Raw genomic sequence first — 11156 nt, forward strand, 5'->3', positions numbered from 1 at the left:
TGACTCTCTCTCTCTCTGATCGACCCCCTTTATTCCCCTATTGGAACCGAGTCAGGGTTTTGGTACTTAAGCCATGTTAAGCCCATCTTGCGCCATGCGGGACCGGGGGGGGGAGGGGGGAGATCCGGAGGATTCCAAATACTTTTTCTGTCCCTTGCTTGCTTGCTTGGTGGAGGGTGGACAGGGATGGGGGGGGGTGATCATCATTCAAGTGGGAGAGGTGATCGTGGAGTGTGAAGCTGTGATGGGAGTGTGAATTGCTGTGGATTGGTGACACGGGGGCAGTAGTGGGAGGAGTGGGATTAGGTGATGTGGGGTTGAGGTGATGGGGGTGCGCTATAGGGTGATGGGGAGGTGATGATGCGGGAGTTCAGCAGCACCAACACCAGCAGCGTGGAATTGAGGGTGTAGATAAAAACCCCCTGTGAAGTAACAGTTTTTGGCCTCAGAACTCGTGGTTGAGTACCTGCTTCCCCTTCACACAGTCCGTGGTGCACTGCGCACTGTCCCAATATCCCCCACGCCGACTGACTTCTCATACATGACAGGTCGCAAGCGAAGTGAACGTGCTTGCTCGCTGGTCAACTATCATGGACATGGCTGGATGTATGGATTGGCCCTAAACAGAACAGGGTTATTACTCCATCGAGGTCCGAGGGCGCGAACTATTTGCTCTGCTTGCTGCACGCCCATCGGAGCGGAAGATCATTTAGTCTGCACTAGCACGGTACATACTTCCATTCCAGTAATGGGATTCCCGCGCGTGGGGTGCCCTAAGTCACGTATACATGGCAACTCTCTTTTTTCCCTTTTCCTTGACTAGGGTGGGTAGGGGGATTCCAAAAGGTTAGTTAGTACTGTGGTGGAAGGGGAGAGGACAGCAGCGGAAACCTGGATGCGCTGCGCTACGCTGTCGCTGTGCTTCGCAAGGCTGGGCGGAATGGGGAGGTGGGCGGGTTGATCTCCGAGAGTGGGGGGGCCGGGCAACGAGGCGTGGACGTGGGAAGGGCGTGTCATATTGAACTAGGAGGTAAGTAACGGTACGGAAGGTACTAGGGATGCTACCGTAGGATTGGTGTTAGTAGGGATAGTCGTCTTAGTAGAGTTAGTAGTGGTTAGTAGCATTAGTACCGTTAGGTTAGTAGGGTTAATATGGTTAGTAGTGGCGTTAGACTATGTGCGTTTATTGATGTACTCCGTGCTATTGTTTTGTATGTGGAAGGTACATCCGCGGGATTCATCGACGAGAAGCAAAGCCCGTGAAGGGGAACCACTCACAGGCACAGGGACAGGGAACATACTAGACCCGCTCCGCTGACTGGGCGAACTAATGGGTCCGTGCAGGGACGGCGTGGTAGGCGTGGCTGTAAAAGTTCCCGGGCGGAGGGGTATGGGTATGTGTATGGGTACGGTATATTGGATGCCGTACCCAGTATATGGAGAAAAACTACGTGTACTGTACTCAGCCAAGGTCTGGGACTGGAAAAGGTGTAAGTAAGGTTAGACGGACCCGCGTCTCTTCCCATGATCCAGAATCCCGTCTCCACACCGAGCGAAGAGTCGGGGTCGAGAGTCAAACGAGCATGGGAATGGGGCCGATCTCAGCTGGACAAAGCGTCGTCCGTTCGGAAGACGTTGGGATGTTTTGTCGATCCCCTTGGGCCAAATCGGGGGACTATGCCTAGGAGGGGAACGCACCAAAGGGGATCATGACGGTATCTCCCTTGCTTCATTGAGAGACAGAGATCGCGCGCCCATGCCCATGGTGTGCTTCTCCCAGATCCAGCACGAAGCGCAGAGGATCACGCCCATCATGGCTCGCGGGCCCCACAAGGTAACGGAGGAGGCTTGTCGGGACGAACCCATTTGGCTCGCTGGAGCGGGCTCTATTGGCGAAATATGGGGAAATTCTGTCTGTTGTACTTCACTCACCCTGTGCCGGCCACAGACAGACCCGGTACAGTGCAGGCGGTACAGAGACCGACCATCAAGGTGTCTGTTTTACCTCTCCTGTCAACCACCGCATCTTTCCCTTGCCTGACCGTGGTGGCTCCGCATCGACAGTACCAAGCAATTCACCTGAACCCAATAGATCCGGGAGTCTCTCGATGCGGCACGAAGCCGATGAGATGGGCCCCTCCTCCCCCGTACATGCACCTCAGCGTGGTCCGAGAGCACGAAACGGGACGAGGAAGGCTCGACTGGGAAAGAGATCGAGGGTCGTGGAAGCTGGATTGGGGGTGAGGTGACACGGTTGTCTCTCTCTATTTGACATCACGGCCCTCGGAGCACCAATGAGGTAGCCGGGGAGCAGTGTGACATGCGAAATGCAATGCGGTGCGGAATCTTGACCGGTGAGGAATCACACCTCAGGTAAGGTAGAGATCGGGATCGTTTGTGCGCATGCTTATGCTTGGTTGCTGCTTCCTTGGTTGCTTGCTTAGTCACCAGCTTGCTCTTCACCGATGCTTGGGCACACTCTCCTCTCCTCGTGTCGGTGGGGGGCTTGGGTGGTCGTGGCGATAATAGGCAGAAGAAATTATTGACTGTGCTGTATTATGAAAATGATAGATTGCGTGACGAAGCAAACGGCTGTGGCGAAGCTCGTGGCCCTCTATCTACTCGGGCGTTGTCAGGCTCCCAAGCCGCCCATCCCATCCCACAGCATTTTGACCTCAGGCTGGCTTTCAAGCCCATCCCATCCCACCACAGCATTTGTTGACCACCAGTGAGCCTCTTCAGCGGTATCGGGCTCCCCTCTTGGCTGAGGGGGGACCAACGTGGCTATCTTCAGGGTAAGGAATATGGTGCGGAAGAGCATAAGCAAATCGAATGGTGAGGCGGACTGGCACAACCGTGCATAAGCCAACCACAACGAATCTCGAAATCGTCGGTGACGTCTGATTTGCTGCCCGACTTTCGAGTCCTGTAGCAGGCTAGCCAGTGATGTCCACCATCAAACCCTCCCCCCCGCACCCTCAAATTCTCCCTCGACGACCACCAACACCACAGTGGACAGTGTGGACAGTGGATGGACGGGGAATAGTCAGGCTGGGGCCGGGGTGCCACGACGATGCGAAACTTCGCTTTTGTTGCCTGGAGATATGGGTGATAGAGGTCACTCAGCGTGCCGTGTGAGAGGAGACCAGGCTGGGTCTTCTCGCCCAACCGGTGTGGTGGTTGATGCTCCCTGTTGGGTCGAGGATCGCTGACATCCAACCCACTGATCCCACGGGCCCTGCAACTCTCTGAATGTGATCCTACCACCATGCATTAAGGCCCTTGGGAGCCACACACCGAAACCTCGAGATTCAATCAGAGAGCCGCCCTGTCTTGTTGATACCCATACCAACCATACATACCCACGAGCTTACACAGCCTCACACGCTTTATCCTCCTCAGCGCCTTACATTACTTCGCTCCCCTCTGACCGCCGTCCCTTTTCGAAATTTATTCTCTTGCGAACCACCTTGAAAGGCAATCACAGACGCCTCAAACACGATAGCCGGTTAGTGAGTTCAGATGAATATATTTTGTTGATTAAGATCTTCACTAACACGTTTGTGAGGCTGCAGAATTCCTCCTCTATTATCTTCAGGCCCACATAGTTTGTTCTTCGCAAACCGTCATGATGTCGACAAGCTTCACTGGCAATCCCATACCCGGGCAACAGCAACAAGAGAGACAACAACAGGATCAGGAACAATGGAGACGGGAGCTATTGGAATTACAGGCTCGAATCAGTGCTCAACTGGCCGCATGCCCACCGCTTCCGGCCGCGTCGTCCCAGCCCACCATGTCCACCGACCGCCCGCCGATACACCGCCGACAACGCTCTCAGAATGAGATCTCGAGGTCTCTATCCATGGCTGGAAACACAAGCCGCGCTGCCTTCCCGGTAGGATGATGCTCCCGGTTCACGATTGACCCTGTCTTGGTTCTAATAGCAACTAGGGACGAAACCATGTGGGATCTATGGGGATGTCGAGGAGCGTGTCACAACATTCTGGAGGCCCTGTGGCCATGTCCCGGACCAAGTCTATGGGAGCACCGCCGTCTTCGATGTCGAGGTCCTTCTCTAGCAGCGGACGCACTGCCCCCGGCCAGCAGATGACGGGAGGCCATCCGAGCTCAGCCGACATCGACGCATGGCAATCTCATCAAGATGGCCCATACACCTATCAGCAATACCATCAAGCACAGCCGGAGCTAGCACAGGTCCCGGAACTGGACGTCGGCGAGGATCCCAGCAACTACTTCTCGCGGAGAAGGACGCCCTACCTCTCGGTGACGACAACGGACTTTCCCCCGAACAACTTCATGATCAACAACCCTGCCCAGGCCAGATTATCACCATCAAGGCGCAGTACATTCAGTAACCCAGCCCCGAATACTCCGAGCAGCACGACGCTAACAACGGATAACACATTTGTAAGTGATATGAGCCGCCAGAGCAGCACATGCAATGAAGCTCTTCAGAGCTTCCAGATGATGAATGTTCACTCGAATACTTCTATGTTTTCTGATATCAGCTCCACCGACGATGCATTCTACAGCGGCTCGACGCAATACTACCCGCCATCCGACTTAAAGCAGGTATCCTCGAGCGAAGAGCAGAACCTTTTGCTGGCTGGTGCTGGCGGGGCTGGCTACAGCCAGCAAGCACCTTACCCATTGTTCGCTCCTCAGAAGATGATGTCTTCAACTTCGAGTCGTCACGTGGAACGTATGCAGCGGACAGAATCGACCGACAGCAATATATCATCCTCATCGGCCTCCAGGTCTCGACAACAGCTACAGAGACAAAACCAGCTCGCAACCAACCGCAAGTTAGCACCAAAGGGCGGCAGCGATGACGATGAATCCCAAACAGTCTCACCGCTCGTCCGCATCAAGTCGAAAGACGGCCAAGAGGATAAGTTCGTTGCCCAAATCTCCAAAACCCCCTACCAGCGCCCCAAGCACGAACGCCTCCACTGCGACCTCTGCGACGACCGCGAAGGCTTCCGCGGCGCCCACGAGCTCGGCCGCCACAAGGACCGCCAGCACAAGGACATGGTCAAGAAATGGGTGTGCATCGAGCCTCTCGACGGCGTCAAGGACGAGTTCCGCCCCATCAACTCCCTCGCCAAGTGCAAGGCGTGCACCCAGCAGAACAAGAAGTACGGCGCCTACTACAACGCCGCCGCCCACCTCCGACGCGCCCACTTCGTGCCCAAGCCCCGCGGCAGGAATAAGTCGGGGAAGGCGGACGATAAGTCCGAGAAGCGCGGGGGCAAGGGAGGGGGGGACTGGCCCCCGATGAAGGAGCTGAAGCGCTGGATGAAGGATGTGTATGAGTCCTCTGATGTGGTGCAGCAAGATGACGACGAGGAGTCCGGCGACGAAGACGTCCTCCTCGCTGATCTCGAGGATCCGACTATGGCGACGCCGGCGAGTCAGATGGCTTTCGATCAGAGCTTCCTCTACCCCGTCGACGCCCCGATGTTCGACTACTCCTCCTCTGGCGGCTCGAGCTTCGTCACCCCCAACGAGGGCATTGACATGAACGACATGGGCGGCGTGATGAACGCCTCCTTCGCGCAGGGGTTCTCGCACCACGGCGAGTTCAACCAGTCGATGTTGATGCCCAGCAGCCAGCAGTCGAGCGAATTCGACGCCTCGATGGTGATGACTGCTGATGACCTGTCATCCTTCATCGACGCGCATCAACCCCACCATCCTTCTTTTGCTACACAGAACACCCTCCTCTCCCACCAGACTTTCATCGACCCAGAGCTCGCCTCTGACTTCCTCTCGTATGACGCGACTATGTAAGGTTTTTGTTGTGCAGGGGGTGCTTGGCTCAATCGTAGGATTGGGCGCAACGATGTGTCTGGTGTTTCTGCACCCATCTTCTGTTCTATCTTGTCCTACTTCTTGTTTTCTCTTTGTTTACCTTTACCCATTCGTGATGAAGTGATGCAGCGTGGTGAGCAGCTATTCATACCTCCCCCTTCCCCTTCCTCCAACATTCGTGTGTGTGATGAAGTTGGAAAGAATCAGGAAGGAAAATTACACATCTACACATCATCATCACTTGGAAGTCAAAACTCCTACGCATACCCCTCCTCCTTCATCACAAACTACACCTTTTTTTTTTCATCTTTCCTCTTCGAAACATGTCTATTGTTCGGGCCTCTTCTACATCATATTAATCGCAAAAAACCCTTCCTATTTTTCTATTTCTATTTTCTATTTATTTCCACTACTCTACTCTTATTTCTGGGTGTGGGGTTGGCGGGGCTGGGCTTGCAACGCACGAGAGTTGCATGTACATATGGTATCCGCAAGGTCGAGTCTGGGGAAAGCGGCGGCGGGCGCGATATTCTACAGTGGGCGGAAAACGACCCTTGATGATGGATCGATGTGGGTGTTTTTTTTTGGGAATGGCAATTTGGGATGGGCAATGTTCGGCTGGAGTGCGGGGGAGGGACGACGGCAAGGGGGGACGGCAAAGTTGAGTGGAGATCGAAGTGCTCGAATCTACGGTACGATATTCAAAGGAAATAATATTTTCTTCTCACGAAAGAAACGGACGGCTTTTTATGACGAACAACGTATTTTATTTTATTCATTTGGCAAAGCGAAGCGTGTGAAGGGCTGGTGGTAATTCTTGAAGGGGGGGATGTATAAATCGGTGGTTTTTCAATATCATAGCCATATTCATAATCATATTTCTGGTGTCACCTGTTTTCAAAAATAAATAATTATTTGATTCTATCTGTTTTTTGTCCGTCGAAATAAGATATGTGAATATTCCAGAAAAAAACAAAAATTATAATAGTGATCTTTCATCCCCATCTAAACCAAAATCACCGATTAACCCACACACTCCCTCCACGTAACACACGTGGCTATTCCAAGTATCCTAAGTAGAGTACACAACTCACGCCTTCCCCATCAAGCACAACGGTGCCCAGGCGGATTCAACGGCGTATTCTCACCACAGTAATCGACTGACAAACGGAACGGCCAACGGAGCCTTGAAATCATATCCCAGTGCCAGCTAGCCCTCTTTGCTTTTTCAAGAAAAACAAGCGGGGACGGCCTGCCTGTGCGGGACGGGGGTGTGATGTACGTACACCAGCTTACGGGGTGGCGAAATAGAATGAGATGAGCTGAGACGACGGGATGAGATGAGAGTCGGTGAACCAACCTAGTGCACCGTATGGTATATGTGGGGTGGACGGGCGGGACGCTGGATGGTGGGGAGCACGGTTGGCAATGCGTGGGGGACACGGCTGCGTGGGATGCGGGATGGGATGTGTGCTTACTACCCACCCCACTCCTCCTTACATACTCACCTCATCCAGTCAATTAGTTAGTTAGTTAACTGCGGTGTGTGTGGATTTCGGTGCTGTGGTGAGTGAGTGAGTGAGAGGTATGGTCGGGGGACTGGATTTGGCTCCCCGTCTCGTTTGTTGTAAGTCGAACACGTACTGTGCCCACCGTAAGCTTGGTGGAACGTGATCGGATCGCCTCTCTGCAGTGTGATCAATGGATGGTGTGGTTGGCCATGAGCGTGGGCTGCGCTCACCAATGCTGGTGCTGGTGCGAGGTGGTGTGTATGCCAGACAGTGAGACGTCGTTGCGAGGTCGGCGTGGGATGGCGATGCTGTGTTTAGTAGTAGGATATCAGTGAGGAGAGTGCACATCGAACAAAGGGGGGGTAAGGCAATTGTGTTACCCAAGCAGAGAATAACGATGGAGAAGGAGTATATGGGGTATTCACACCACAAAACCACCCTTAAAACCAGAAAAGTGATAAAAATGGTCCTTTGTCTACTATTATAAATATATACAGATCCCCCCCTCCCCCCTTCCCCCTTCCCCCCGCGCCGCCGCCGCCGTTCCATCCATCCAAAAAGCGCGGCGTGCGCGCGGTGCAGAACTAGCCATCAACCTGCATCGCGTGCCTCTCCCCCTCCCCACGTAAAATCGTAGTAAGAGGCTTAAAGGTCGTGGCCAACTGACTTGACTGACTGACTGGTTGGCCCTGCCTCCGTGATGCAACGCTGCCCATCGTGCAACCCAATATCGCGCCGAGCCTCACCCCCATCTTCCCCCCGGGGGTGTTTAAGCCTCCTATCTACCCCCCCATAAGACCCAGCTCGTCCCGACGGAGACAGTCTACAACGACCAACTCATGGATATGAAGACCGACGGTCTACCCCATCTCAACGCCCTCGACGCAGACCATGCAGACGCTCAATCCAACCCCCCTCACCAAGAGAGAGAGAGAGGGTCTCCCAAATAAACAACTCAATCCGCTTTGAAAAAACCCCAAGTACCGCTGAAACGCGCACCAAAACGCCTCCGCTGCCCAGACAGACCCTGAACATCAAATAAAAAAACCCCCCAACCCGGCATCATTCGCTCGCTCACTCAACGCCATTGTTCAATTTGTCGTCGTTCGCAAAAATCTACACACAACGTACGTACGTATCTCTCCCATACGCTCTGCTCATGTGAGCCGGCCCCATCCCCAGGGCAATCAGCCAGCCAGCCAGCCCTCAATCTAGATCAGATAGCCCAGCTCCCTCTCCTCGCCCTCACGCCCCACGCGATCGGCTCCCCCGTATTCGTCGACAGATTCGGGTGCTGGCGCGCCCACTCATGGATATACCTCTTCAGCGCCATCCACCTCGGAGTTCCCACGCCTACCGCCCCGGTAGCATCCGTGAGTCCCGTCCCAGGCTTGATGCCCACATTCCCCACCGGCGCCTTGACGTCGTCATCAACGCGCAGCTCGGCGGAGGGTATATGCGAGATGTGCGCGAGCTCTTCGTCGTACTCGCGCGCCAGCATCGGGTAGCCGAGGGAGAGGTAGTTGTACACCTGCGTGACGAACGTGTCGTTGAACTCGACGCAGATGGCGTCCTCGAGCTTAGCTTTTGCGACTTCGCCCTTGAGCCGCTCGTCGAGTCCGCTGAGCATGTGCATCCCGCGACTGGGAGTACATTGGTGGTATTTGGGCGCCGCAGTCCCAGCACCGTCATTGAGGTTCAGTGCGTTGAAGGGGTCGTCGCGCTCGTTGTCGGGGGTCTCGAGGAGATTGGGGTGGCGGTGGTGGGGGGCGATGCATTGGCTTGGGTCTTCGGCGACGCAGTAGCCGCCCCAGAGGCCGCCGCCGTCGTCTTTCTTGGGGGGTGGGGCCTCGATGCGTTGGTCGGTTTCGAATCGGGTGAATTTGGGGGAGGGGCACATTCGGAATATGAGGTCTTCTCCTAGCATGGGCGGGCTGGCAGCCTCGCGCATGACTTTCAGCTCCTCGTCCTTCGGGATAGCGGCGAGGATGCCCTTATCGTTGATGCCATTCGTCCAGAAAGGGTCATGGAAGGAGGGCTTGGCTGCCTCCTCTGCAACCATCCTAAACGTCTCTTCGGCCCGCATCCGTGCCAGCGACTCTTCATGTTGCTGGAGCTCTGCCGCCGTGAATCCAGAAACCGTAGATCTCTTCCGCGCCACCTTCTCATGCGGTAGTAGTATTGGACCGCTATCCTCATCCGACCCCACCTCGCTCTCGAGGTCATAGAAATGCGAGACAGGGTCGTGGAAGTCGCTATTCACGTAAGCCACCAACTCCTGCTCGCGCAGCTGCCTCTCCCGTAATTGTTCCTCGGCTTGCTCCGCCGCGAGCGTCAGTAGATAGCCCGTGTAATTCTCATCGCAGCTCTCCCTCGTGCGGGCCATCTGTAGGCGGTTCGAATCCTCCGAGGACCCGAACGACTCGGTCAGCGAGGGTGTGCTCTCCGCGTTATCGGCCTCTTCTTCCGTGGTGTAGGAATTCGAGTCTGAGAGCGGCGAGCCTATTTCCGGGTGGTATGAATTGTATCGCGTGCCCCGACGGGTGTTCGGGTGCGGCCTCATCGACCCCTGCCGATAAGGGCGGAGAGGCGGTGGTAAACTGCTGGCTCGGATGTCGTGTGGCGATAGTAGGTGCTGATCTGGCTTCGTCCTGGATCTCCCTCCTGACTGGTATGTGTGGTTCGTCCCAGGCGTGACGTCTGTTCTCTCTGGTGGTGTGTGGTGGACATCGTTGACTCGCTTTGACCGCCTCGTGGTTTCGATGAGTTGGGGGGCAAACCGAGGTCTCCTCCGCGGTGGAGACTCTACTACAGCCGGTGGAACGTCTTGGGTAGTCGTAATAAAGTTATCTTCCGCTGGCTTCACCGCTGTCGCACGGTTGCTGCGTCGGGTGGTCTCGATGGGTTGAGGTAGGAATCGGCGTTTCGGTGGCTCATCTAGCTGCACGCGGATAGTGGGATTGGAGTCTTCGCCCGCCGGGTCGGTGTCGTGGGTACTCGGATCAATTGAATCGATTGTGAGCTGCTTGTGGGACTTGAATGTCGTCTCTATGGGAATCGGTAAGAATCGACGTCGCAGTGGTGGTTGGGTGGACATTGAGAGTATGCCAGGCCTGTCGAGGACGCAAGGAGAGGAGGGACAGAACAGGGTGGGATAGAGAGATTAGAGCGATAGTGAACGGCGGTGGTCGAAGGAGGGGAAGCAGCAGCGAATATGTGATAGATAACATGCACACACTCTCCCTTGGCCTGTGCTGTGCCTTGATGAATATTGACCGCGCGCCGGTTTCAGGGCAAGAGGAGGAGAAGGCTGGTGTTGATAGGAAGCTCTTGACCCACGGGGGTGACGGTAAGTTGGAGAAATCCTGGAATAATTGTGGCTCTTGCGGCACATAACAACGCACAACACTTATTAATGGCCACAGGAAGCGTATAAGTAAGAACGGTAAGAGCAACGACAACAGTGAGAACAGTACAAAGTATAAGAACGGTCAACAGAATGCTTCTTGACTACTGGCATGGCTTGTATGTAATGGCGTTGTTCACTTGCATACGACAAACAATCATGTGGGCTGTGGGTTTTGGAGAAGGGGGGGACTTGTAGGAGTCTAGAGCCTGGAGTAGCCGCTGGAGTAGTGTAAGTAGCCTGGATAGTGGGTTGCGGTTGCATTGATGGGGCGGTTTTGACCCCAACAAAGACAGAAAAGAGGATCATCGTGAAGCTGATTTGAAGGGCCAAAAGACGGGGTACTGGGTTTATGGGTATGGGTACAGACGGATACTATATCTAGCATCTAATCTACATAT

General features: G+C 54.7%; 2 protein-coding genes across 2 annotated transcripts; one reads left to right on the forward strand and one right to left on the reverse strand.

The window, feature by feature from the left end:
- The first annotated feature begins 2502 nt into the window (after positions 1-2502).
- VE01_07338 (uncharacterized protein) lies at positions 2503-6724 on the forward strand. Its single transcript, XM_018276773.2, has 3 exons — positions 2503-3508; positions 3576-3898; positions 3955-6724. Exons 2-3 carry the CDS (start codon positions 3629-3631, stop codon positions 5815-5817), a joined length of 2133 nt encoding a protein of 710 aa, XP_018128802.2. The 5' UTR covers positions 2503-3508; positions 3576-3628; the 3' UTR covers positions 5818-6724.
- A 1142-nt stretch (positions 6725-7866) lies between these two features.
- Positions 7867-11029, reverse strand: VE01_07339 (uncharacterized protein). The gene has a single exon (XM_018276774.2). The coding sequence runs from the start codon at positions 10444-10446 to the stop codon at positions 8566-8568; it is 1881 nt and encodes a 626-aa protein (XP_018128803.1). The 5' UTR covers positions 10447-11029; the 3' UTR covers positions 7867-8565.
- Between the last annotated feature and the right edge of the window lie 127 nt (positions 11030-11156).

Source organism: Pseudogymnoascus verrucosus (genome assembly GCF_001662655.1).
Source record: "Pseudogymnoascus verrucosus strain UAMH 10579 unplaced genomic scaffold scaffold_33, whole genome shotgun sequence".
Lineage (NCBI taxonomy): Eukaryota > Fungi > Ascomycota > Leotiomycetes > Thelebolales > Thelebolaceae > Pseudogymnoascus > Pseudogymnoascus verrucosus.

Bases quoted from the DNA above. Each gene is read 5' to 3' on its own strand.
- VE01_07339 (XM_018276774.2), bottom strand. From the start codon at position 10,446: ATGTCCACCCAACCACCACTGCGACGTCGATTCTTACCGATTCCCATA.
- VE01_07338 (XM_018276773.2), top strand. From the start codon at position 3,629: ATGATGTCGACAAGCTTCACTGGCAATCCCATACCCGGGCAACAGCAA. The intron at 3,899-3,954 runs GTAGGATGATGC...AATAGCAACTAG, and splicing joins CAAGCCGCGCTGCCTTCCCG to GGACGAAACCATGTGGGATC.